The sequence below is a fragment of the Salminus brasiliensis genome, chromosome 20 (assembly GCF_030463535.1).
Source record: "Salminus brasiliensis chromosome 20, fSalBra1.hap2, whole genome shotgun sequence".
NCBI classification, from domain to species: Eukaryota; Metazoa; Chordata; class Actinopteri; order Characiformes; family Bryconidae; genus Salminus; species Salminus brasiliensis.
In genome coordinates, this window is record NC_132897.1 from 9,541,410 (window position 1) to 9,568,668 (window position 27,259).

Consider the following 27,259-nt stretch of genomic DNA (forward strand, 5'->3'; position numbering starts at 1 on the left):
GGTGTAATCAGGGTATTCATGACCTCTTAAACTAGAACCTAAGAGAGAGATTTGATGTTGGCCTGCTCTTTACTCTAGTTTTGCTGATGGCCTTGTTCTTTAGAACTTTAGGATGGATTAGATTTTAATCTACTAAAATCAGATGTTATGATGTCACATTTGTATTTGTAATCAAGATTATTGTCCTTTGGCTCATATCAAAGTTTAGATTGAGAGACCCCTGAGTGTACCCAGACCCAACACTTCGAGAACCATGGGTTTACATGATGGAGAATGGAAAATTGGTGCAGGGCCGATCTTTGGTATATGAAACCAACTCGAAAATATGTGAAGTGAAATTAGTGAAACAGTGAAAATACAAGAAAACTAAGAGCTTTTTAAATACATAATTTGTCAATATGATTCTGAAAAGGCATTTATTGACAAGGCCATGCAACATGTACTTTTCTGTATGGATTTCTGTATTTCTGCTTTGATAACTGCCTAGGTAAACACAACAGAAGCATAAAAAGGAAAGTCCAAATTTATTACTATTGAAGGGAAAGAAAATAGCGGTTACGACTCAGGTTAAAATGTGCTGCACTAGACCGTGTTTCCTTTTTGGCCGACAGTTCAAAAGATGATTCTCTTTTTTGTTCTCGTTTTTTCCCCTTCGCCAAGGTCTGAGCCACTGGGGTGCCGTTACAGAAGGATCTTACTGCAGAATGGTTTTCAGATTTAAGGGCCAAAGGCTCGCAAATGTTATTGGCCTTGCTGTTCAGTGACAAAGCGTCCCAGTTTCGGCTGCGATACCAAGGCCGCTTTTTGGCACGGGTGTAAGAACTGCCTTGGGATTCAATATAAAATCCCAAAGCGTGGATTCTATTCAGCGTAATTAGCAGTGAATTGTTTTACACCCACTAAGTATGCAATAACTTAATCTCCTTATGTAGCCAGGTATATGTGATGAGCGCTGGAGTGGATTTGGTCCCGTTTCCATTTCGGATTCTAATGCCAGGGAAAGGAACTCCATGTTCCTTTCCCTGTGGCGAACAGAATGAAAAGAGTTTTGTGGTAGGAGGCTGGCCACAGCGTTGTGGAAATACAAATCGGTCTGTTAAAGGAGTGCAGCTGTATTTCACACAGAATCAAATGTGTAATTAGATTTTAATATTTTGTAGTCAGATTTGTATCCATATCCATATGTAGTCTTATGTGTATGCACTGAAATAAGCAATGCACTCAATTGACTTGATTCAAATGCGTGCATCATTTCCACATGAATAAAATATATTAAATCAACACAATTTCGCCTTTTGGTTTTACATAGTTTTGGAGATAATTGTGTTGATATACTATTTTTATGGCCCACATGTGGATCAACTAAATTTGGTGCATCAAGGCATCCTTTCTTCAGTGTGTACTGTAGAAGCATTAGGTTGAATAGCATGAAAGCAGGGAAGGACAAGCTTTCTTCACATATCACGATCAACAGCCTTGAAGACGGTAGAGATGCACAACAACATCGGTAAACAAAGAGAATCTAGCACACAACAAAAACATTAACAAAATGTGTGATACTTTCTTAGAACAGCCCTGTCGCTACCAGTCAAACACTGTTTTTTTGTAATCGGATCAGAAGGCAAAGAGAGGAGATTCCCTCTGACAGTGTGATGGATATGGAATAAGTAAACAGTGAATTTACAGAAGCTGACGGCGTTTGAAAAGGAGAACGCTTTTCCACCCATCCCTCTGCTTATCTCGCCCCATAAATCACTCCTGCTGGGCTGCATAAATAGGTCTCATCTTGTCATCCACTCTCAGGCACCATGTAGTTCCACTTTAACCTCTATATGTGGCAATGGTCACCCATGCCAAGTGCACATGGTGACCCTCTTGACCTTGGCCATTCATATTTAATAGCCATTAAGAGTCTGTGGCAGGCTGGACTACAAAGACAGTTACAGCTACTGTATATGCACATAGACAGAGCCATTATTGTCATTATCTAGCCATTTTCTATAGGACATTGTGGTGTGGAGCGGATAAGCAGTTATCGGCCAAATAATGGCAGCCATTCATGCTTGTCTGCTATGGAGTCTTACACGGGAAGGTTCCTAAATGGTTCTTGGATTGCATGTTTAGTCCTAGGAAAAATGTCCAATTGGTATAGAACACCTAATATTGGAGCTTCCTTAAAGTTTTTAAAATTCTTTTTAAAAAATGGTTTAATGGGAAAATCAAGATGGTTCTTCTATGGAACCCTTCTGTCAAAGAGGTTTGTCTGAATCTCGTTCCTCCCGTATTTCATTCTGCTACTTAGCCCATCTTATGGCTGTGCTAACCTTTGACTTGGGCCCCCGTTTTAAAGGCTTTGCTCTTTGCCCCAGGTCCATTAGACTTGGCTGGAATATACTTTAATAATTGCCACGACCACCATCAAACGAACATATGAGGGGCCGGGTTGGGTCAGGAGAGGAGCCTGTCCGGAAACCTTTTGGCCCCTAGGTCAGGCAGCGCAACATATGCTTCTATCGAGACGATCCATTTGACCTAGAGCTCTATACAGTACAGGTCTGCATGTCAGAGTTATTGATAGACCCGGGCCAATTTTTTATAGCTCACTCTCGACCTCTGACATCAGCCGACCAAAGTGACTGCCATCCACCGCCACCAAACGCATGATCAGATGGCTGTCTCAAGGTTGCATCTGAATGAGCTGAAAGATTGATGGTTTTCATGTGTATATAATGTAACGATCGGGAGCTGGGGGACCCTAGATGCATGTGGCAAGTAACTTTATTAGAGCTGTTCCAGGAAATGTGTCCAGAAGGCAGGCAGGGTTAATACAGGCAAGTCCATGTTAGTAGATCAAAACATAGACAAATGAAGGCTATGTTTAAATGAAAAAACAAGAACATAAGAGTTCTGAGAAGCACAGATTCACAGATGAAGAACCCCTTTGATTCCAGGTAAGCTTTGAAGTCCCTAAATCAAGTAATTTTATTGCACTACATGTACAGTGGCGTCTGGCATCAGGGGTTTTAGGCAGCAAGTGAATGGTCAGTTTTTGAAGGTGATGTCTTGAAAGCAGGGGAAATGTTTAAGCCTACGAATCTAAGCCACGTTGACAAGAGCCAAACTGTAAGGGCTAGAGAACTGGGTCAGAACATCTCCAAAACATCAGATAGGTCTTACTTTTTTCTGGTATGCAGTGGTCAGTATCTACCAGAAGTGGTCTAAGAAAAGACATCCAGTGAACCGATGACAGGGTTATGGATGCCCAAGGCTCATTGATGCAATCGATGAAGGCCCCACCTCACAACTTACAGGACCTGCTGCTGGCATCTTGGTGCCAGATACCACAGGACACCTTCAGAGGTCATGTGGAGTCCATTTCTTGAATGGTCAGATCTTTTGTGGCTGCACAAGGGGTCCTACTCAGTATTAGGCAGGTGCTACTAATGGTATGGCTGATTGATGTAATTCCAATAGTTATCTTCTACAGTTTGATCTCACAAAACCTTAAAACCGTAAACAACCATGAAAAAATGTTCCAATGACCAAAGTTTTGAACATGCTTGCAAGCCTGTTTGTGTTATTCATGGATCACACAAATGCAGATTTGTAGCACCTGAATGGAAAAAAAGGTTATATAGTTTGTGATTACAGTGTTTTTCATTGCCTTACTGGTTTGAAACTGACATGGCCCAAATCACTCACATATTACCGCCAAAAAACTCTTGAATGTAAAAAATGACCGTAGAATTGACACTAGAAACAGACCATATGGTAGACATGCAAAAATGCTTTACACAGGCAGAGCATGTGAAAACAATCAGGCAGACTATACATGAATAAAAGCCCAGAGAATTCCTAAGCTTTAGTACGACATCTCAATTTATTCTAAACATCGTCACCAAACTGAACTGCGGTTTAAAAAAAGTGTTCTCCGAAGAGCCCAGCGTCACTTTGTGGATGCTCTATGCAGCTCGACTCAGCCCAGACTCCTTTAGCGGTGACACAGCAGCAACAAACACATCAAAGGCTTCAGCTGTTCCCCAGAAACTGCTCTTTACAGTGTGCCAATGATATACATAACAAGCCGTGACAAAATGATTCCACCTTGACTTGCTTGTTTCTCGTGGACTCCTTTAAGGTGCGAGTGCTATGCATTGTCTTTCACTCTTAGTGCTGCTTTCTCAGCTTCCTACACTGCGGCCATTTACCATCCTTTCCCTCCAAGTTCCCTCAGTGAATTGTTGTCAGACTATCTCAGCACTCCAGGCTTGAGAAAAGAACAAGGAGAGGGAAAAAAAGAACAACAAAACCCTCCACCTAGTTTCCCCCTCCCCTTAGCAACGTTAGCTTCTTCATAACAGGGACTGGAGCAGGAGCTCAAGCACTGTGATTAAGATAAGCCCAACCAGAGCTGGACAATTACCTGACGACTAACCTTTTCTGGAGCCACTTAAGGATGTAAGGACCCCTGAGAACCGTTGTTTTCTCTACGAGGAACACGGCACTTGACAGCAGCAGCCTGGAGAGAGGCTAGCGGCTAGTGGTATCATGTTTGAGATTACCTAATCCTCCCACGGCATCAGAGCCGAAGGACTTTGTCACGTCTGAGGGAGAAGGGGATGGCTGGATTGCTGGGAGATAGTGCTCAGCCCAGGGTGCCTTCAGTGGATGGATGGTAAATAAAACTTTGAATGAAGGGAAGAGAAGGGCTTGACTTGGGCTTAACGTTCACATATTTGGCCTGGGCTTGTGTGGGTTTTGTGGATGCCCATGCAACAGTGGTAACCAGGATTTTGGCTTTGAGGGGTCAGAGACCAATGTTTGTTCTGGGCCAGGGGTAAAGAAAGTAGGTAGGTTTCACATTAAATCTTGAAAATGTATTTTATCATTTTGTACTACGTATGTAATGGTCAGCCATAACATTAAAACCACTGACAGCTGAAGAAATTAACATTTATTAGCTCATTACAGTGGCATCTGTCAAGGGGTGGGGTATACATGTTAGGCAGCTAGTGAACAGTCTGTTCTTGAAGAAGATGTGTTAGAAATAGGAAAAATGGGCAAGCGGAAGGATATGTTGTCTTAGGGGGTGTTCCTGGTATACAGTGGTCAGTACCTTGCCAAGAAAAAAAAGGACAACCGGTGAGCCATTGACAGGTTCATGAGCACACAAGATCATTGATGCAATCCATCAGGAGGCCCCACCTCACAACTTAAAGCACTTAAAGGATCTGCTTGGGCAGCCCTTCTTTTTTTTTTTTTTTTTTTTTAAAAAAGGTTACTTGGAGAGATGCCACAGAAAAAAGACTTTTATTATTTGAAGTGCTAGTATAAGAAAAAAAAAAAAACACACAATATGTACATCCTTTTTAATGCCAATTATTGATGTTTGCATGTCAAGAACCATTTAGAAGCCATTGTAAAAGTGTAGGATTAATTGATTTATTAATGGTTTATGACATTTATTCTAAACAGATTTAATATACACATGTAGTAGCTATAATAAGCTACTACATGTGTAGGTTTTAATGGCATGGTTCAAATCCATGTGTGACTATTAATATTTCCCATCCTAGAACGATTTTATAATTTGTGCTCATGAGGATGAGCACCAAAAATTTTCATGGATTTGTAATATCCATGAACGCCTGTGTGTGTGTTCCAGAAACCCTGCGGGAAGCACATGGGGAGCCCTGGCCGAAGCCTTACACATACTCACTCTCTCATCCGCTGCCCAGGCCTGCCACACAGCAACCACATGCCCCTAGCCACCCACACACAGGGGTTACTACCATATGATACATTCAGTAGCCCCATTAATTGTACATACTAGTAGTTACAGTCAATCTGTGATGCGTACCTGTGACCCAAAAACAGCATTCAAGCCACAGAAAAGGACGGAATAGCTGCTTGCCCGTGTTATCAGTGACGGAAAACAATGCTTAACCTGGGCAGCCAGACAGCCGGTCATTACCAATCCATTTTGAGCCGTGAGTGGAGGCTGTAAGTATTACAGACTTACAGCTTTGTTCAGCCTCCTTCTGGGGTTAATGCCTGCTGTGAATGCGGCCGTCGCGATCGAGCGTCCCCCTGGTTGCACTCGCGAGGCGAAGTCAGGGGTTATTTGCTGCTATTTTTACAAGAAACGGGTTGATTTGTCTTAGGCCATTACCGTCTATTACAGCCGGGAGTCTCCGGGAAGGAGGTGGGAAGCGGCAAACGCTGGCATTCTGCCTAAAGAGAAATCAATGAAACAAATTAATCCTTCGCAGGCCGCGGTGACACAGTAATCCATCATTCAGGGGCGCTTTTACACACCGAATCAGAGAGCCTGGGCTCAGGGAGAAAGCCCCAAGGGAGCAGGCTCGCACAACACACTCTCACACACACATACACACACTCTCACAAGGCAAGATCCACACACTGGAGGCAGCCGCCACACAGCTGCAACCCCACAGCCCTGTGTCTGAACATAGAGGGATGAAAGACAGAATATAATCACAGCCGCCACATGATACAGGACATAATCCAGCAGTATGTCGTCCGAGTCGTCTGCCTTCCGTCTGCTGGGGTCTGCGTCCTCTTCCCTCCATTTTGCGAGGAATGACCGTAAAGAGGTTCTGTTGTTTACTTATTTACCCCCATATCCAAAAGCCCAGGGGCATCTAAAGGCAAGGACTAGGAAAGGAAGGAGCAAACAGGGTTTAAGGGGAAAGGACACTAGGGAGGAGAGAGAGAGGGGAATCACAGTGGGGGTGGGCATTGAAAACAGCCATCTCTTTTCCACCCACCATCACCTCACCATGTGGTGTTGCATTGTTCATGTGGCAGCACATTCACGCACATTGTTCCAATATTCTGACGCTCTGTTGCAAGGGAGCATTCCCATGGCTTCTCCTGCAGCCCGCTGAAAAGGGCAGGTGTCATCACCCGCAAAATTAAGGCTGCGCCCCCCCCCCACTCATCGCCAGGGATGGCTAAAAGCTTAGCCATGCTCGTATACAAAGGTTAAGCCCCGCAGATCCACCATAAAAAGCCCCGGTAATGCATTCCACATTGTTGCCAACCAATAAGAAAATCATATCTACGCACATGATCGGGTCACATGATCCACAGAGGAAAGCATCTTGGTCCTTTGAGAGCTGTACACAATAATGCCCTCCATAAACCGTGTGATATATCAGACAAAGAAAGTGGACTCCAGAAACGAGGGTTAAATAAAGGGAAGGTACAGTGAGACATGGAAGCATGTGGTCATTTTATTTGATGACTCATTCAAATACACTGTCTTTATAACGTTCTCATTTTGAATCAAGGACGACGATATGTACAGTAATCAATGGGGCTTAACAATGCTGTATGGCTGCTTTAATGCTAGTTGTATCTCCACTGGATTTGCTGGTTGGTGTTCACCTGTGGCGCCCACATGCTCTCAGGAAATGTAGCAAAGCAGACGTGCCCAAACCACAGGAGGAGGGGTTAACCTATAAATAAGTAATGCAGAACCAGGGGGACAGACTGTACCATTACTTGCCTTGTCATCATAATAGAGGGTGCCACTTACCTTTAACCATGCTCTGATAGATGAGCAGCAATAGCTTTTGTTCGTGCTGGCTTTAGGGGAGCTGCATAGGAAGCTGGAGAAGGAAATGCTGAGGACATGAGGGGATCAAATAGCATCAGAATCTACTCAATCTCAGTGCTGTAGCAGACATGACATTAACATCAAATGATAACAATGAACATCCAGTAAGCCAATTAGCATTTAGTAATGGTGCTAAGAGGAGACATTTACAGTCGCATACTGTGCATTCACAGTTAAAATAAAAAAAGATATGTCAGAAATCACTTAATTAGTCCTTCATTCCTTCTCTCCTTCATTCCTATTATGTTAATCAGTAGTAGTTGTTTCAGTATCTTTTTCTATTTGTGGCCTCATCATTTTTACATTTGTTCATCTTTCTTTTGTCTTTGACTCTTTAAGGTGTTTGCTGCTGTATGACATTTCACAGGGATGTTCAATATTACTAAAGAAGATGAAATGCTCCATTTTTTATTTTTACATTGACTTCCATTTTAAGTTAGGACATTACTCCTTCTCCTAAAAAGTTGCCAGTTTGGAGATATGAGGTTTTTGTGTGAACGTGACGTTATATTTATATTAATATATATCTTTCAAGCAAGGAGTCCCATGCTGGCCAATTCTACCTCTGGGGTGCCAGATGTTCAATTTACTAAAGTAGAAGTTTTTTGTATTGTTTCAAAAAACTTCGTGATGAATGGACCAATAGAAATGCTCCAAGATGATGGAATAAAAAATGTGGAGTAAAATCATTTTACATTGACTTACACTGAACATTAAGAATGATATGATGCTTTTCACTACAAAGCTAACATTTGGCTCCCTGCTTGATGTTTTTATTAATTTATATCAGAAAGAAGAGCCAGGAGCCAGTGCTAGCTTTGGAGTGCCACAGCTGTTAATACTAGGGCCCCTTTCATTTTAAAGGCTTATTCTATTTCAATTAGTCTTGTACTGCATTTGTTAGTAACATGTTTTGGATGGGGATATGATGGATCTAGCCTGGAGGAATGTGCATGTTTAGGAATGATGGCTGCATTCTTTTCCCCTTAGAGACTGATAGAGCTGATAGAGAGAGGGAACGGAGGACACTCGGTGTGAGAGAGGGACAGAGCATAAACAGAGATGTAGGCACAGTGCTTCCTGTGTTTGTTTTTCCACATGTGTGCGCTAGTGTGTGTTAGCACTTACGCAGACACATAAAATAAAAATGTATCATGACTATATGGGTGTATTAACATCAACGTCAAACCACTTGCTGCTCCAGCGCTGATGACATCATCAAATATAATGCTAGATCGATGTCCTAGAGGGCAGACACATATAGAAAATACTTTTAGAGCAAAATGAAGACGATGAGTCACAGAAAGTATGTAGCGATAGGAACTCCACTGTAATGTATATGCTAGATAGCTTTTTTTTCGGTGCATGCTGTTGTTTTAAACATCGGGTGCATTTACATGGGTTTTAGAGAGCTCAGGCCTTCATAGTCGATAAACAGTTCAGTACACTCTTAAAAATAAAGGCTCATAAATAGTTCTTGGCTTGGACATGCGGTTCTCCAAAATCCTTTAATTGGTATGAAACCATGACATGATACTGCCAATTGTTAAACTTTGAATATTCCACTGACAGTTTCATTGGGGAACCTAAAGTGGCCCTTCTATGGCATCTCCCTTTTTGGCATCTTAATTTTTTTTTAAAGGCATTGTGTTATTGCGTATTAAACCACAGCATTTTGCAGTGTCACTGAAGAGCACCATGAAACAATAGGCAGAAAGGAACAGAACGTATGGGTGGACACACATGCTTTGGTGGCCAAATTGCATCATCTGGTTGTCAGATGAGAAGAAATGACAGAGCGTTGTGCCAGTGTCCAAAAGCCCACACTTAGTCAGTCGCTTTGTCAAAAAATGACATTTCAGCATGACAGTAATGATGAGAGACCATTTTACTCAGTGACAAGATGGACAGAGAAGGAAAACTGACATTCTAAACTGCCCCTCTCAATCCGCAGACATTTGGTGTTTAAGCCCACAGCAGGAGTATCAGGACTGCACTACCAGCAGGTCCTATGATGCAGTGTTTTTTTTATAGAACTTAAATGTTGTTTCCCCAGCTGTCAGATTCTAGAGTCCTGCAAAAACCTTATATCTACATTTTTGCATATACATAATTTGGATTTGGCAGTTGTTTATCATATGTGTCTATCATAGGATATTTTTTTCCTTCTACTGTAAAGTTGTCATTTAAGAGAAACAATATTTGTTTGTGTATTTGTGTCACAAATTCAATAAATAAATACATTTTAATAGTTAAAAGTTAATAGTTTAAAAAAAATAACTTTTACCAGTTGTTCTTTACATTATTTCCAAACTGCATGATGAATGGACCAATAGAATTGTCTTTATCTGAAAGTCAAGGTGATTTCCATCTCCTGGAAGTTTTTAAAAACCTCAGCTCCAAATAACTACTAATTATTTTGGAGATTTGGAGCCGAGGTTTTTAAAACTTCTGGTTTGAACTTTTTAAGAAATGTAATAGATCACTCAGTTATTGTCCTGTAAATCAAAAGTGTCTAGGTTTTAAATGCTTATCCCCAACATGTCCAAGCTGTCCTTATATTTGAGGACAAACTGGTAAACACTTTACTCAAATAAACACTGCGACACATTCTCAAATAGAAGAGCAGTTCAACTTAAATACATTACAAATATATTATAGAATATATATTAAACTGCTCTATTTCCTTCATATACGCTTGATTTCTATTACTGATGTTATTATGATATTATGGTGCTGGGTGTGAGCATGTGTGTATAGACATACCTGCAGCTGCTCAGGTTTCACTGTTAGCCAAGCCTGTCAGGAAATCAGAACAACTCATTAAACTAACGTAAATGGTTTTACATACACACACTCATGCACACACACACACACAGACACACACATATAAAACACACACAAAAGCAAAACAAAATTTGAATGATGTAATTACTTCAAATTTGTCAAAACCCAAATTTTGAGTCCAGATGCTGACTCAGGGAATGTTTGATTTGAAATTGCTACAGCAATGAGGATAGAGGCTCTAATACACAAACTCTCTCACACACACACTTAGAATGTCCAAAAAAGAGGACAAAGGAGGATGCCATGAAATGAGAGATGACTAGCTGATGAGAGAATAAGAGAATGCTTGACAAATGACTAATGTTCATTTTGAGATTGAATGTCAGGGAGATTAGTGTCTTTAAGTCAGTCAAAGCCAGTTGCTTCGCTGATGTGGCAAGTCAGGCAAAACACTTCTATGACATGATGTGGTGTGAGCATGTGTGTGTGTGTGTGTACACAAGTTAACATAAATGCTTTTCATTTGTTTTTATTTTAACCATCTTCTGCTGGATTATTTTAATTATGTGGAGGGTCTCTAAAACATCTCTTTAAAAAGATGTAAGACCTTTCCTTACATTTGAATAAATTTTAATAATGTCTACTATAGATGTCTTGGAGATGGTCACTTTATCTTTAAAACTTTTTATTAATAGCTATTGAATTTAACTGAGCATGAGGTTCAACAGGGTTCTTCAGGGTTTTTCGGTAAATGTAATGGATCTATACAGGATATATAGAATCTGTACAATATTGACATGATTCTTTATATAGTTAAATTCTTCTTCTCTGTGATGGAAACTTCTTGTTTGTGGTTCTTAAGGATCTTTTTGAAAATGATTCCATGTAGTATCAAAATAGGCTGACCTTTACTTTAACCCAAAACCTAAAGCTAATCCTAAAAATAACCTTGAGTCTACTAATAGGCTGGGCATCTGTTGATATGTGTATGCTGTATGCTACTTTTATTTTTTAGGATGGTAGGAAAAGCTGTGTGTGTGTGTGTGCGCACGCGTTAGGGTAGGAGGGATACATACCACTTTACCAAAGCTTACAGTGGATTTATGCAAACAGTGGCTCACATTTATTATATTAATCTTCTTGAAGTAAACAAACTGATTTCGAATCAGCATATGTTCTTTTAAATGGCACTGAATAGGACTACAGGCACTAAAGAAAACTGATTGTAGGTCATCAAAGATGTATTAAATATTGTCCATTGTAATCCCAGTAGTAATGACATTAGCTTTAGATTTAAGCATTAAAATACAGTATAATTGGGGTTCCTACCTGATATCAGGGTCAATAATTGTTTTTCACATGCTTTACAGGTCTTACAGTGCATGGCGTGATGGATTTTCCACCAAGCCACAAAAACACACAACATATCAATTAAATGTCATATCATCACATACTTCTGGCAATGTTGTGAAGGTCTCCACAATGGGGAAGTAAAGAAAAAAAGAAGGAAGGTAAGAAGGAAGGACGAAAAGAAAGAAATATCTGTGCTAAGTGAATCTTTCATTCAGGAGGCTCTCAGTGTGCTGAACACATGTACATGGACACACGCACACACACAGATAACCCATGATAGCCCTAAAGCCTCAACACGGCTCCATCTATCTACAGTTAAAATGAATCAATTACCACTTTAGCTAATGATGTGGCATTCCTAGAAAGATGAGATTCATGAGATCACTTACATTTAAACAGGCTTTTGTTTCATTTAACACCCTTTGAAATTCTGTTATGCATTCTCTTAGTGTCAGATATGATTTGTTAATAAGTTCAAACACATTGAATCTCTGTTTATATATATATATATATTAATCTTTTAATTGCATTGCATTGCAAAAAGTATGTAGGCTCAAATTGCCTTGTGACCAACCAATTATAAATGTTCAGATATGTGTGTGTGCGCGCTTGTGTGGTCTAAACAGTATTACAGTATCTATTACTTATCACCTTTCCAGAAAATTCCCAAACATTCCAGAAAGTCACTTCAGCTTTTCACCAAAGTACATACAGTGTGATTGTGATTATGTGTGGATACGTGTTTATTACCCATAACTAAATGGTTTAAGTATATGCACTGTTCACGAAGAGTCCAATCAAACCTGCATCATTAAATCCCTTTTGCTCCATTAGATATTAATTGATGACCCTTCTAAGCTTCACTTTTCTAAACTTGTGCGCTCTTCCCTTCCTAAACCTCGTTCAGCTCTCATTTTCCCTCTCACGTGGGCTCCTGCACCTGATTTAAATGATTTAACCCATAAACTGCGTTAGAAACGCGCAGCCCTGTTCCAGCTCGGATTTGCTGTTAAAATACGGAAGAACGCTGTAAAACATAAAGTGGAAAAACTAAAGTGAGAAATGCGCACTGAGCTGTTTTTACAGAGATAAAGGGCGAGAGATAGAGTCCGCTTTGTCTCGCTCTTCCTGCTGATCATATGAGGATGTGCAGTAAATCCGTGCAAATTTCCACAAGCTTTGCTCCGATCTGCTCTCCAGCACGCGTTTACCTTTGCCCTGCAGTTTCCTTAAACTAATAGCAGGGAATCCCTTGGAATACCACGGCGGACCACGCTGTCCTGTTTGGGCTTCAGAGGAGAACGGAAGCGTTTGCAGGCGATGGCTTTCCACTAATAACAGTTCCTTAGTTTGGATCATTTGTTTAGGCTAAACGAGTAATAAATATTAATTTTCTTGTATAAAGGAATTGATAGCATACAAACTACTCTATGTATTAAGTTCAATTCTACTCTATTATATTTGAAGGGAAAGGTGCATGAACATGAAAGTAGCAGTCCTGCGTAAGCACCCTTCATTACTTCTATAAATAAACTTTCTTTGGATAGTTTATTCAATAGCCATTATTGTAAATAATATGTACTGGTGTTAAGAATGTTAGAAGAATGTTAGAAACTGATGACAGGGGTTTATGGTCCTTAAGTCAAGAACAGTTTTTGTTTTTCTGTAAAAAAAAAAAAAAAAAAAAAGCGTAAATGCTTGTTCTCCAACTTATTTTTCCATTTCTAAAAACGGTATCTTCAAACCACATAGTTTGTAAAGTGGTCCCCTCCATTACCTTCAGAAAAACTGACCTGTGTACTACTCATGTCAGACTTTCAAAGGTGAGACCTTCACACTACTGAAAATATTGGTCAATAGCGGCCGTTTCGCTGCGCATGCGTGCTGAACGTGCCTTGCATCCTTTTTCCAGAGGTGTAAGATGGCCTAATTGCTGTGGGTCCAGACTTGTTTTAACTACTGTCGAATTTATGATGTTGCTCTCAGAGACCGTCCAACGCAATTAGCACATATGCTCCAAATAGATGATGGTTTGTGAGCAATAAAGCCATTACCTCCAGCATAAATTGACAGTCCCTCTCACTAAAGCTCCTACCGCGGGCTAATTGGAAAAGCCATTCCGCCCCCATTTGTCCTCGCTCGCGCGGTTTCCCCGTTTCAACACGAAATCATAGCGTAAAGGTGTGTTTAGCGCCCGCTTTGGGCGCCGTTGGACGTGTGTATACTTCTCCAACACGTTTTGCTTTAGTACGCCTGTAATAGTAGGCGACTTTCCGTTGCATGAATAACACTGGAGCTGGCCACTATTGGAGGGGAAGGCGACTTTGAGGAGTTGCAAAACTGAAATACTTCACAGAACGTCTTGAAATGTAAAATAAAACGGAAACGGCGTTTTTGTAGATGCTTTACTTCCCAGAGTAACTCCGAGGCCATTCTCGCTTTCGGATTTCTGCCTTTTCTATTCTTCTGAACACAGTTTAGTCTGTAAACCCCTACAAATCAAGCATTCCTTGGTTAATTTCAGCAATTTGTGAATTACAATTCTAAAAACTGCACTTTCCGTTGTTTTTTTATTCTTAAATGCAAGTTCATTGTGTTGTCTGTTAAAGAGCTGTCCTGGCTGTGCTAGTTTAAGATATTTTCCCCATCTCTCACGACTACGCTTTCCATTAAGAGCGATTAGATGATGGCCATTGAAAGTTGCTGATCCATAGTGAAAATGGCAGCGGATAAAAGGCGATTTCGAGTGACCTTCTCGTCCCTTTCACACCAATCTGAGCCCCCCAAATAGTTAGGGATCAGATCGGACAAAAGCCCCCTCCTCTTCCCTTTCAGGCAGAGCCCACTCAAAGCGAAGGGGCCTGCGACAAAAACCCCTCCACCGCATTAGAGAGGGGCACTACGTGGGTTAAAGAGAAAAGGCACGGCACAGAGGCAGAGGTCCAGATTTATTTACATCGCCCTGCAGCAGAATGTTGGATTCACTAGTGTTTAATTTCAGAAATAAAAAGGATTCGGGACTAAACACGAGATTCTGTTTGTTAGAAAATACATTTTATAGGTTTTAGTGCTTTTAAATGTTATGGCTGTGTTGCAACAAATCTTCAGCTTTTAACATTTTGGCTAATTGTTTTTGACTGATTGGGAAATTCTAGACCCCATTTTCATGTATTAACTTCACTATATATATATATATATATATATATATATATATATATATATATATATATATATATATGTGTGTGTGTGTGTGTGTGTGTGTGTGTGTGTGTGTGTGCTAATATCACAATTTATTTTTAATGCTGATAATGCAATAATTAAGCACAATCATACGCTCATTGCAGGCCCGGCGTGGAGTACTGATGTAAGACACTGTTCAAGCATGTACTTTGCATAAATCAATCTTATATCAAAAGGCTTTTTTTGCACGGGAACAGACACCAAAAGTATGTGACTTAAATGAAGTGGTATTTTAGGGTCTTGGGTATGAGTAGTGCTTCTGGTATTGCTGGCTTAAAACAAAAGCGCTTTAAATGGTTTATAGAACACACAAATATACACACACACATACATACATACACACACACACACACACACACACACACACATATATACATACACACACACATATATATATATATATATATATATATATAGTGTGTATGGGGGTGGGGTGGGGGTCATGGGAATTAAGCGTTTATTTAATAATGTGTCTGCTTTGCTGTTTTAATGTGTTTAACTGTCTAACTGTCTAACCGGAGTGAGTTTACTTTCGTGCTGGCGTGGTAGGAGGTCCTCCATTTGTGGCATTTTATTACTTTAACAGTGCTTCCTAAAGACAACATGCATTAAATTACATGTAGACAGAAAGCTTTTTTTAAAAAAAAAGCTGGTAAATATTTACAGCAAAATTATTTGACTGGATTTGTATTTAGATTTGAAGTAGATTTTTTATTAGATAATTATTATCATCATTTTAATAAATGATGTTCACAAAGGCTGAGTAAATGAATGAATTGTGTACATTTTAAAAATAAACAAAAGTGAAATCAGCAAACGTTTCACTAAATGGCATTACAGGGTGTTGGTTGTTGGTTTGTATTATAAAGTATTACAGCATTTGATCCCGGTTTGTACATGCTGTTTTATACCATTTTATTACAATTATAAAATGACTGACAATTACTATAATTCCCATTAAACTCACTACACATACTAGCAACCAAAATATCAATTTAATGAATACATATGACTGAAAACAGATCTGATATTATATATTAGTAAGATAAGCAGGTCTACATAGGTTTATATTTGCTAAGATTTTTCTCAAATGTGTTTGAAATTACTATTAGTGTTTAAGGACAAAGCGTTAACGTGATTTAAAACGCAAAACTGGACAGTGTGCTTTCTATATGAATGATAGCCTGGCTACTCTTAAACGCAGCTCTTCCCTTCAACTGACCAACTCGATCGTATAATTGTCCCTTTAATCCGCTGACATTATCGCTCAGACAAACAGACCGCTATCGATCTTTGCATTAGGTGATCAAACGAGCCGAGCAGGACCAGGTGAGGGTCCTGCAGGGAGGAGCAGCAGCACTTGTGCTAGACGCTTAAACCCCATTCCAGTGCGGACCCCATCACTTTCAGTTAGGAGCGTTGGAAAGAAACAGGTACATCACCGTAAAGTGAGTCTTTGCCTTACGAGTGAGCATCACCTGAAGCTAGACGCTTGTTTACGCCTGTTTATGCTAATATCAGCTAAGCAGGAACACTTGCAGCCTGATCGATGATATGATGTTAGAAAGATTGAGTTTACTTGCCTTTTAGATTCAAGCCAGAGTGAGGAACATCGCCGGTGTCCCAGTGTCCACTTTGCCCCATCACACAGACAAACACACACACACACACACTCACTGTCTTGCACACACTCTCACATACTCTCTCTCACTCTCTCTCTCTCTTTTACTCCCAGTGTCCACTTTTCCCTTCTCTCTCTCTCCCACTGTCCACTTTTCTCCCCTCTCGTCTCTCTCTCGCAGCTTTTGCTTTGCTCGTTTTGCCTTGTGCTCCCATTCGCTGTCCCTCTCCCTCTCTCCCCTCTCTCGCTCTCTCTCTCCCCAGCCCTGCGGAGGAAAATCTTGATGATACACTTACAGAACTTTCTCTTTGTCTCCTTTAATCGTATTCGTTTCACCTCTCTCTCGCTCTTCTTTTCTCCCTCTCCCTCTCTCTTTTGCTAGCTCGAGGAGAGCTCCTTAGAGGAGCCCAGCACACACCTCCGAGAGCAGTGGTCATTTTCACCCAGCTTCATTTTCCCAAACTTGGGATGTAAAGTTCGGGTTGTTCACATTAAGTGCGTGCGCCGTTCTCCAGTTACAGCGCTCTGAAATTGCAACACGAAGCAGTTAAAAGTTTTAGACTTTATTTTTTATTATATTTCCAACCTAATAATCGCTTCCAACTTTGAGCTCAGCGTGGATGAACGCGTGCTAAGAAAATGTAGGTATAAAAAGCCATGGTGCAGGAAATCAACAGGTGAAAATAGTCCATAAATAATAGAATAAAAGTCACGAAATGGGAAAATAATAAAACATAATCAGAAGAAAATAAAAACAAAAATATCATGCGATTAAAGACTTAACAACAATAAATTATGCTCTTCTGTTTGCCTGTAATTGTCTACTGTACGCTAGATGGCAGCCCCATCCAGACATTATAAGCCTGTAAAGCGCAGGCTTCGCTATTCAAGCACATAAAGCCGCTCTGCTGCCCGTTACAACCGGCAACTTCCGCCGGTACCGAGTCTCTACGACCACACGGGTGAAGCCCAGCACACCTTAAGCACGATCTAGAAACGTTAGGACGCTACGTTGGGCCATTTACGCACAATCCATCGTTTTATCCCTCATATCTAGACCAGCCTGCACCGTTACTCTCTCTCTCTCCCTCTCGCATCCCCTCTCTCTCTCTCTCTCTGCCTGGCTCTCTCTCTCCGGATTACAGCTCGGTTATAGCAAGACCACGCGGTGGTCAAACCCGCCTACGAGCGGTCAGTTTGGCGGTGCGTTTCTGCGTCCAAAACCCCACCATTCATGAACAATAGCATCCTCCGAAAACTTCAAGGGGGTCGTTCATGCCTTTTTTAAATTTATTTATTTTTGCTTTGTTTGTGTTTTGTTCTTTAACCCTTCACTCTAACCGAGAGTCTCTCTCTCTCTCTCTCTCTCTTCCTCTCTCTTTTTTCGACCACAATAGACGGTCCATTCTAATCGGGTTTCAAAGTAAATAGCAGCGCGAGGAAAGAGAGCGCAATGTAAATCGTGCATGTCAGGAACACCCCCCACCAACACCACCGCCATCTAAACCCCCCAACCCTCCCTCCTTGAACGCGCACACACACACACGCTAGCGCGCGCGCACACACACGCTCACACACACACACACACACACACACAACCCACCCTCCCTCCCTCTTCAGTCGTAGGTAGCAAGGAACGAGGACTCTAACCAATGGAGTGAAGGAGGCTTGGCTAACCTTAGCCTCCTATTTTCTGCCCCCCCTCCAACCACCTCCCCACCCGTCCACCCCCTCCGCGCAGGGTTCTGACCAGTCAGTCGCCTTTGATTATCAGTCGCCAGCAGCCCCTCTCTTGGCTCCTTGACACGAGCACCATATAAGGCGCAGCGATCTCCATAGAAACGTGTCAGTTTCAATAGTAGTGTCAAAGTTCACTATATACAGACATTCGCGCGGATCTCCGTTTCGGAAACATTGCTGCTCCGCTCCTCCCGTCCAAGCGCGTGCATTTTTTCGGAGGCTTCTTCTTCTTCTCCTTCTTCTTCTTATTCCTCCTCTTCTTCATCTTCCTCTCCTTCTCCATTCGTTGCATATTCTATTAGTTGTGTTGTGTTGTTTTCTCTCTCTCTCTCTCTCTCTCTCTCTCTCTCTCTCTCTCTCTCTCCCGTCTCTCTTTCTCTATCTCCCTCTCTCCCTCTCTCCCTCTCTCTCAGTGTGAGTCTCGCTCTCGCTCTGGCTCTCGCTCTGGCTCGCTCGCTCGCTCTCTCTCTCCCTCTCGCTCTTTATCCTCGCTCCGCTCCGACTGGAAGAGGTGAAACTGCATAGGCACTCGGGCGACGTTGCTGTCGGTGTGTGTGCGAGTGTGTGAGAGTGTGTGTGCGTGCGTGCGTGTGTTTTTTGGGGGTCTTCTCTTCCTTTTTTTCTTTTCTTTTTTTTTTTGGAGCTTGGACCAGATGAGCTTTATTCATGAACATAGATAGAGAATTCCGCTCTTCGGCGTTTCCTTCTCTCCAGCAGCGGCGAGGACGGAGAAAGGAACAGGGGAGGAAAAAAAGACGGGAATTTATCTCGCGCCGCACTTTGGATCGCGGATCCGCCGGAGAGAGCTTTGCTTTTCGCCTCGACGTCCACGCCGAGCGCACGAACTGAGGTATTTTTTGCGCAACAACAGCAGCAGCAACCGCAGCAGCAACAATAATAATACAAAAAACGTTTTTTCCTGTTTTCCTATTTTTGGGACTCTCTTTCTCCACGCGACCGGGGCACCCGAATGGCTGACTGCAATTTACCGTGGAACTGGCCTCCCGACAGCTGCATATCCTGATCGGGCTTTGCCTTCTTCATCTTCATCCACCCTCCGTTCATTCTGCTTTTTGTTTTTTAATTTTTTAATGCATCGATCGGTTTAGGCTCCTACCCCCTCAACCCTTTCTCTCTCTTTCTCTCTTCCTCTTCTCCTCCTTTGCTATGAGATTGACCGCTCCGGCTTGACTCCGTTCGTCTCTTTCTCTCTGTCTGTCTATCTCTCTCTTTTCGTCCTTCTCTCTCCCTATCTCCCTCCCCCCTTATCCCCCAAAGCCCCCCGTTTTTCCCTTTCCCAAGCTCCGAGAACCGAGCGAGCCGTGTTCGCTTGAAAGCACTTTTTTTCCCTGGGCCCGAGATATGGCAATGGTAGTTAGCGTCTGGCGCGATCCGCAGGACGACGTGGCCGGTGGAGCTCCGAGCGGGCCCAACCCGGCGGCCCAGCCGGCGAGGGAGCAGCAGCAAGCGGGGTCGGCGGCGCCGCACACCCCGCAGACCCCCAGCCAGCCGGGGCCGCCGTCCACCCCAGGCACGGCCGGAGACAAGGGCAGCCAGAACTCGGCGCAGAGCCAGCAGCACATCGAGTGCGTGGTGTGCGGCGACAAATCGAGCGGCAAGCACTATGGCCAGTTCACCTGCGAGGGCTGCAAAAGTTTCTTCAAGAGGAGCGTGCGCAGGAACTTAACGTACACATGCCGTGCCAACAGGAACTGTCCTATTGACCAGCACCACCGCAACCAGTGCCAATACTGCCGGCTCAAGAAGTGCTTAAAAGTGGGCATGCGGCGCGAAGGTGAATATATGTTACTTATATATGTCATTCTCCCGTCTGTTGTTTACTTGTTTGTTTACTTCAAAACAACAAACAAAAACAGTGATTTTGTCCTCTCTCGCGCGCACTCACACGGTATAGTATTATACTAGATTCCCCAGACCGTCTTGCAGAGCTGTGTTACGTAAAGGTCGCGCTCTGCATACATACACACACACACACACACCACATACACCAGAGAGAAAGAGAGTGTGTGTACGCTCTCATATTCGTATCTCTTCTAGAGATAGACGTTTTGTTTACACGCTTTGATAGCATGACGCTTAGCCCACAGGCTATACGTTTGTGTGCATCCTTTGCAACTCGGTTAACTACACGAGATGTTAGAGCCATGCATGAACTCGAGGGGTGTGTGAGGAGACAGTGTGTGTGTGTGTGTGTGTGTGTATGTATATATAAATACATGCATACACACTTTTACTTTAAGCACAAGAGCATCATGTAGTTGTCCAACTATTCAACTCAATTTTATAGGAAGTTGAGTGTTTGTGTGTGTGTGTGTTTGACTGAGTAGTCAGTAGGCTAGTGTGTGCAAGCGTGTGTGTGTGTGTGTGTGTGTGTTTAGAGGCCTGTTTCAACCTCAAAGCCATGTGAACAATGGCGGTACCAACTTGTGTACAGCACTTGTGTCAGCAGAGTGTAGCACAGCTGTATTATGGTCCGCACCGTTCTTCTAGGTTGTTGTTATTTTACGGTACACATCTGGGTTTTTTTTTTTATTAGAACGCGCAGCTTTTGTCCTCGATTTACACCAGAGCTAACACGGCTAACCCTTCGACCTATATATCAAATCACGTGTTTAATATTATAGGAAAAGCTGATTAAAATATATTTAGCGTGCAAATTAAACAGCACCGTGATTACTTTGCTCTACTACTGAGTCTGTGGTCCTGTATAGTAAGCAGTAGTGTAGAGTCAGTGAGATGTGTACACAGCCCATGCTGTTTAAATGCTTATAGCCAGCAATCAGTTGTGGCAAAACTCAATTAAAAATGAGCATGGCGTTGTGTTTTGCATGCACGAGCGTGTTTACAGTTAGTGTGTCCACGTTTAGCTCTATGTAAGTGCACAAATGCAAACGTAAACACTGCCACTTCGCCGAGGCTATGACCTTATAAAGGCTCCAAACACACCCGTACAAACCGGTATATTCTGATATACCTGGTAAATACGACTAAACACGAGCAGTTTTTGTGGACCCTCCACAAAAAAGCCTTCTCATTGAATGATGTTTCTCAGTTCTGGATGCACATTTCCTCTCCCTCTCTTTCTTTTCGTCAGCGGTTCAGCGAGGACGAATGCCCCCGACCCAGCCGAACCCGGGCCAATACGCGCTCACCAATGGGGACCCCCTGAATGGCCACTGCTACCTCTCGGGATACATCTCGCTGCTGCTGCGGGCCGAGCCCTACCCCACGTCCCGCTATGGCAGCCAGTGCATGCAGCCCAACAACATCATGGGCATCGAGAACATCTGCGAGCTGGCCGCGCGCCTGCTCTTCAGCGCCGTGGAGTGGGCCCGGAACATCCCTTTCTTCCCCGACCTGCAGATCACCGACCAGGTGTCCCTGCTTAGACTCACGTGGAGCGAGCTGTTCGTGCTGAACGCGGCGCAGTGCTCCATGCCACTGCACGTGGCGCCGCTGCTCGCCGCCGCCGGCCTGCACGCATCGCCCATGTCTGCGGACCGCGTCGTGGCCTTCATGGACCACATCCGGATCTTCCAGGAGCAGGTGGAGAAGCTCAAGGCGCTGCACGTCGACTCGGCGGAGTACAGCTGCATCAAGGCCATCGTGCTCTTCACCTCGGGTGAGTCTGGGGGCTCTTGTATGAGTGTGTGTAATGTCTGAGAAAGTGTGTGTGTGTGTGTGTGTGTGCTCGAGGCCGCGGGCGAACGGGGAGCTAGAGCTAGAGCACGAGCTAGAGCTGTTTTTTGTTGTTTTAAGAAGACCGTGAGCACACAGAGCGGTGCTTACCACACAGGTGGTGTAATTTAGTATTTTTATTTTGGTATAAAAGTAGCAGGCTTATAAAATTAAAGCTCTGCAATTCTAACCTATACAGGTCTCACAATAATATGTAAAACACAGGCCTAATCTATATTATAATTCTGACAGTAGGACACTAAATAAATGTATGTCCATTCTAAACTGGTGGTGAATTTAAAGATTACATTTTATCTAAATTTAGTCTTGTTTAAAGAAAAACGTATACATAGTAATATGTACTTCTCTAAAGAGCGATAGCTTATAAAAGACTTGAGGTCACTACTAAATTACAATGCTACAGACAAGCATTTTTTAGTCCTCACTGCTCAGGATAACGTTTAAACAAAGGCGTCCGTTAAAAAACGCAAATTGTGGGTCCGAGTGAAATTTCATAACACTGTCCTGACATGAACGCGGAGGCACATTATTCCCAAAAGCCTTGAAGGTGTACAGAGAAATTTATGGCATTTGTACCTAATTATTCACACCACATTTTCATATCTCTGTCAATTGTTTAGGCCTGCTCCATCGCAAAAATAGAATTTTTACGTTTTTTATTTTTACGAAACCGTTTAAACTGTGAATTTGACCCATCGTCACGTTTTGAACGAGGGCTGTCCAGTTTTTAAAATGGAAAAGAGCTTTTCAACAACAATTTGTCAAAATGGAGCTCAGTGAATCTCATTCAATATTCACGTGCTTGCACCACAATTGTAGTTTGCAATTTTGGTCTCTGGACCTCCCTATTATATTAAATAAGACGTTATTATCACACCAGATATAACGCTATATATATAACGACCCCAGTCAGCATCTCGTGTGGTTTGACATAGCCATCACAAAAACACGAGTTTTTGGTGGCCAAAGGGGCAACATAGGAAATATTTAATCGCGTGCAAAATCCCCACACTGTGGCTTATTGCACTGCCATGTGGAGGAGCTGACATTAAAAAAGCTGCTCGTCGCCAAGTTTATTTGTCATGCTTTTTCATTAAAAATGGTATTAAATGCGCTCAGCTTTACAGTTTGACTTAATAGGCCGCAGTCTTTGGGGCATTGTATGACCTGGCATGGCTTCCAGAAGCATGCGGTGTTAGTAGTGAAAGTAGTCGAAAATCGGCATTTGTTTACTTTCATTTTATCGCTCATCTGCTTGCTTTTAGCTCTTTAAAAATGATGAATAATTTTGATTTTATATCTCATTAAATTACAATGTCACTATTCAGTCTCCCTAGCAATGACGTCAGCCTCATGATGGACCTTAGTTATCAACCATAGTTACCATTCAACTGCTCTGAATGGGGTCCAGCATTTTGCACCTGGGTTTTGCAAATTGAACTGAAATAAATACAATACATGTGGTCTGGTTACAGTTCTCAGTTCAGATGTAGTATATTTGAACTGAAAACAAGGTAAATGTCACGGTTTAACGCTATTTGAGTTGTGAGAGCTCAACTAATGGACAGTGATGGAGCCTTGACCTGTGCTTGCCTTCAAATAGACTAGATTTAATTCTTAATATAACATAACATTAATTTTTTTTTTTAATTGAAAAATCACATACATGTAAGTATATAAATAACAGCACCATGACCTGGATAATGGTCTGGGCCTTCTAGTCTAGGCCTGAGTGTGTTTGGTGTCTTATTAAGTTGAACGCATAAATTATTAACAAACGTCTTTTCTAACGTCCACTTACTTCTCTCCATTAATTGCACACTGAAGTATTCTTCTTCCTCGTGAGCCTGTTATTTGCACATGCAGCACTAGAGTCAGAGCATGAGGTCACATTACTGGGAGATTTCAGCCTGGACTTCACAGTTCAGAAGTGCAGAAGGTCATTGTTCTGAACCTGAGTGCGTTACAGTCCAGTACAATTAGGATCAATCTCAGTGGGGCTGTTGGTGTGATGTCACGCTTTTATCATGTACAAAAAAGGAAATATTATTTGCAATATTTTAATACTAATTTCTGATCCCGATCTGGTGTTTACATTATGCACTTGTCTTCGCTGAACCGGATTGACAGCCAGGCAGTCATATAAGAACATCTAACCTGAAGATATATATATATATATAGTCTGCTTTACTACATTATCACAAGCAACTGAGACGAACTTAGTTCCTGAAACTCTACTCCTTATTTTCTCCTCATGTAATGTGTTTGTGATTTGGTCCTTTTCCTAAATTTCGGCGATTGTGTCCTCGGCTTAAGCCCTGGCCATAAATTTGATTGCTTCCAGCGGCCTTGTCTCTGGTGTGTGTGTGGGGATTGGGGGGTTGGTGGAAACAGTGGGAAGGAGGGTGATGACTCGATATCATCTGTACAGTAATTAGGTCATAATTCGGATATTAACATACCCTAGCTCTTTTTTAAGATCTCGGCTGCATTTCTATGCTTTCAGCCCAAACATGGCCGCCTCGTCCTCGCTCTCCAGCTAGCCGCGTTCAGACAGCGGGGCTTTGAAAAGCCACACAAGGGGCTGGAGATTCGGACTGGTTTGTTGGGTCTGATTTACGAGCGCGCGTGTGGTATCTCTCGTGCCACGCGGGGGAATCCGTCGCGTCGCCGTTTGAGGGATTGCGCACTCGCCTTGTTTATTTATAATGACGGAGCTCCTCGTGCGCTGCGTGATGCATGGTGTTTGCGTTGGTGTGGTGTGTGTGTGTGTGTATATATGTGTAGCTTACGTGTGGGTGTGTGTGTGTGTTCACCTCAGCTGTGGAGCGTCCGTGCTGAAGGCTAACCTTTTCTTCTTTTCTTGTTGTTTGTGTGTGTATGCGTGTGTGTGCGTGTGTGGGTTGTTCTTCTGCCTGACCAGACGCTTGTGGCCTGTCGGACGCGGCGCACATCGAAAGCCTACAGGAGAAGTCCCAGTGCGCTCTGGAGGAGTACGTGAGGAGCCAGTACCCGAACCAGCCCAGCCGCTTTGGGAAGCTCCTGCTGCGGCTGCCTTCTCTGCGCACCGTCTCCTCGTCTGTAATTGAACAGCTGTTCTTCGTTCGCTTGGTAGGTAAAACTCCCATTGAAACCCTCATCAGGGATATGTTATTATCCGGGAGCAGCTTCAACTGGCCCTACATGTCCATTCAATGATCCCAATGAGCGAGTGAACACACACACAAAAACGAGAAAACAGAGAGAGAAAGAGACATGAAGGACCAAAAAAACTCTGCTCTGAAGCCCTCTTTCAAGAAGACTATATATAGGACCTGGTTTCTGCTCACCTTGGAAGACTTGATTTTCTCTCTCTCTCGTCTTTGTTTTTTTGCTTTTTTGCTTTTTTTGTTTTCTTCTGTTGTCTTCTCGGACCGAGGTGGAATACGTAATGTATAAAGATGAAAGAACTGGACTTTACTCCCTTGTAAATCCATCGCCATCATCAAGAACACGCTCCATTTTGTAAAATACTAGTCTTTATTTTCCTTTTTTGTACAAAAGAACAGAAAAACCCCACAAAAACAAAATACGTACAGATAAATTGAAGAACATCATATGCGCAGTAAAAAAACGAAGACTTAGCAGGAAAGTAATGTTTCCAAGCAATTATAAGAAATGTCCTGTGTCTATGTATCTCTGTTTTGTATTTTTTTCTGGTTCTAAACCAGTTTTTTTCTGTGATTCTATACTAATGATTTTTTGATATAACCTTTTGCTTCTTATAATGAGTGCGATATATGTTGTTGAAGCTATGTTCTCCAAGAATTAAAATTGAAGTGAGAATTTAAAAAACGTTAAAGAACAAAAAAAAATAATAATAAAGAAAATTTTAGACAAATAAGAAACAGTCTAATCGCAATGACAATATCACTGATGGTTGAACTTGCCCCCATCCCCCTCCTTCATTCCTCCCAATTGATGCTATGGACATGCAACTGCGGCAAAAAAAAAAAAAACGAGAAAAAGAAAAGAAAAAAAACTGACCTCATGGACATTTTAAGGAGAGGACACCGGTGAAACTTTTCTTTTCTTGGTTGTGTGTGCGCGTGTGTGTTTATGAGAGAGTGTGTGTGCGTGTGTTGAGTCAATCATCAGTCAAAGAGGAAAGACATGAGAAATCAAAAGCACTTTTAATATATCATTTTCAAATACATTTTTGTTTGTTTCGTCTTGATATTTTCGTTGTTTCTTTTTTCTTTCTTTGTTTTTTTTTATTGGTTGTTGCTTCCATTTTGCTCAATCCATGATATGCTTGTGCAGAAGGGTCGCTTGATGAAGTTGTGTGATGGTGACTATACTATTAAAAAAGAAATAGGCAACTATGTCTCACTCTCAGCACGTTTTATGTGGGTCGTGTTCAGGTGTTCAGATGTTCAGGTGGTACTGGGGGCTTCAATGACAATCCAATGCAATTTGTTCTCGTTTTAGGCTGTTTTTGAACCTATATTACACATACGTGCACAACTGCATCACACGATTTGCAGGTGTTTAGATGTTAGTGGGAGCTTTATTGATAACCTAATGCAATTTGTTCTCGTTTTGGGCTGTTTTTGAATCTACATTACACACGCGCGCTTAATTGCATCACACGATGATTTTCAGGTGTTTAGTTGCTTCTCGGCTTATTTGTTTTCCTAATGGAAAACTCTTTGTTTTAGGCTGTTTTTAGCCTAAATTACACATTTGCGAAATTGTATTACAGTTACACGATCTTCAGGTGTTCAGATTCTTTACTGTTATCCTAAGGCAAAAATCTTCTTCGTTTTAGGTTGTATTGGGCGCAGTTTTCAGGTGTGTACGAGTATCTGTACGGTGCCTCATTGATAACCTAATGAAAATCTTCAACCTTCTTCGTTTTAGACTGTTTTAACATACATCACACACATGTCATCAGATGCATCATGCGATTTGCAGGTGTTCAGATGATACTGGGAGCTTCGTTGTTATCCTAGAGAGCAAACTGTCATCGTTTGAAGCTGTTTTTTTTTTTTTCATTTTAACATAAATCACACACGTGCTTAATTGCATCACATTGTTTTCAGGTGTTATGGGACTGCAAAACTATTCGCTTTAGGCTGTTTTAGCCTACTTTACACACATATGCTCAGTTG

The 27,259-nt window shown here is 42.1% G+C and overlaps 1 protein-coding gene and 1 long non-coding RNA gene across 4 annotated transcripts; one reads left to right on the forward strand and one right to left on the reverse strand.

The window, feature by feature from the left end:
• Positions 1-7,241: 7,241 nt before the first annotated feature.
• LOC140542244 (uncharacterized) lies at positions 7,242-18,144 on the reverse strand. 3 transcript variants are annotated; one of them, XR_011977988.1, is made up of 3 exons: positions 16,609-16,931; positions 10,412-10,444; positions 7,242-8,888 (listed from the first exon to the last, which is right to left on the reverse strand). It is a non-coding gene; the product is annotated as an uncharacterized lncRNA (long non-coding RNA). The 3 variants fall into 3 exon arrangements; XR_011977987.1 differs by lacking the exon at positions 16,609-16,931 and adding an exon at positions 16,943-18,144 and having other exon boundaries at positions 7,242-10,444; XR_011977986.1 differs by having other exon boundaries at positions 7,242-10,444.
• A 317-nt stretch (positions 18,145-18,461) lies between these two features.
• nr2f1a (nuclear receptor subfamily 2, group F, member 1a) lies at positions 18,462-26,470 on the forward strand. Its single transcript, XM_072665146.1, has 3 exons — positions 18,462-20,181; positions 21,502-22,029; positions 25,030-26,470. The coding sequence occupies exons 1-3, from the start codon at positions 19,749-19,751 to the stop codon at positions 25,302-25,304; spliced, it is 1,236 nt and encodes a 411-aa protein (XP_072521247.1). The 5' UTR covers positions 18,462-19,748; the 3' UTR covers positions 25,305-26,470.
• The last annotated feature ends 789 nt before the right edge of the window (positions 26,471-27,259 follow it).

Bases quoted from the DNA above. Each gene is read 5' to 3' on its own strand.
- nr2f1a (XM_072665146.1), top strand. From the start codon at position 19,749: ATGGCAATGGTAGTTAGCGTCTGGCGCGATCCGCAGGACGACGTGGCC. The intron at 20,182-21,501 runs GTGAATATATGT...TCTTTTCGTCAG, and splicing joins AGTGGGCATGCGGCGCGAAG to CGGTTCAGCGAGGACGAATG. The intron at 22,030-25,029 runs GTGAGTCTGGGG...CTGCCTGACCAG, and splicing joins CATCGTGCTCTTCACCTCGG to ACGCTTGTGGCCTGTCGGAC.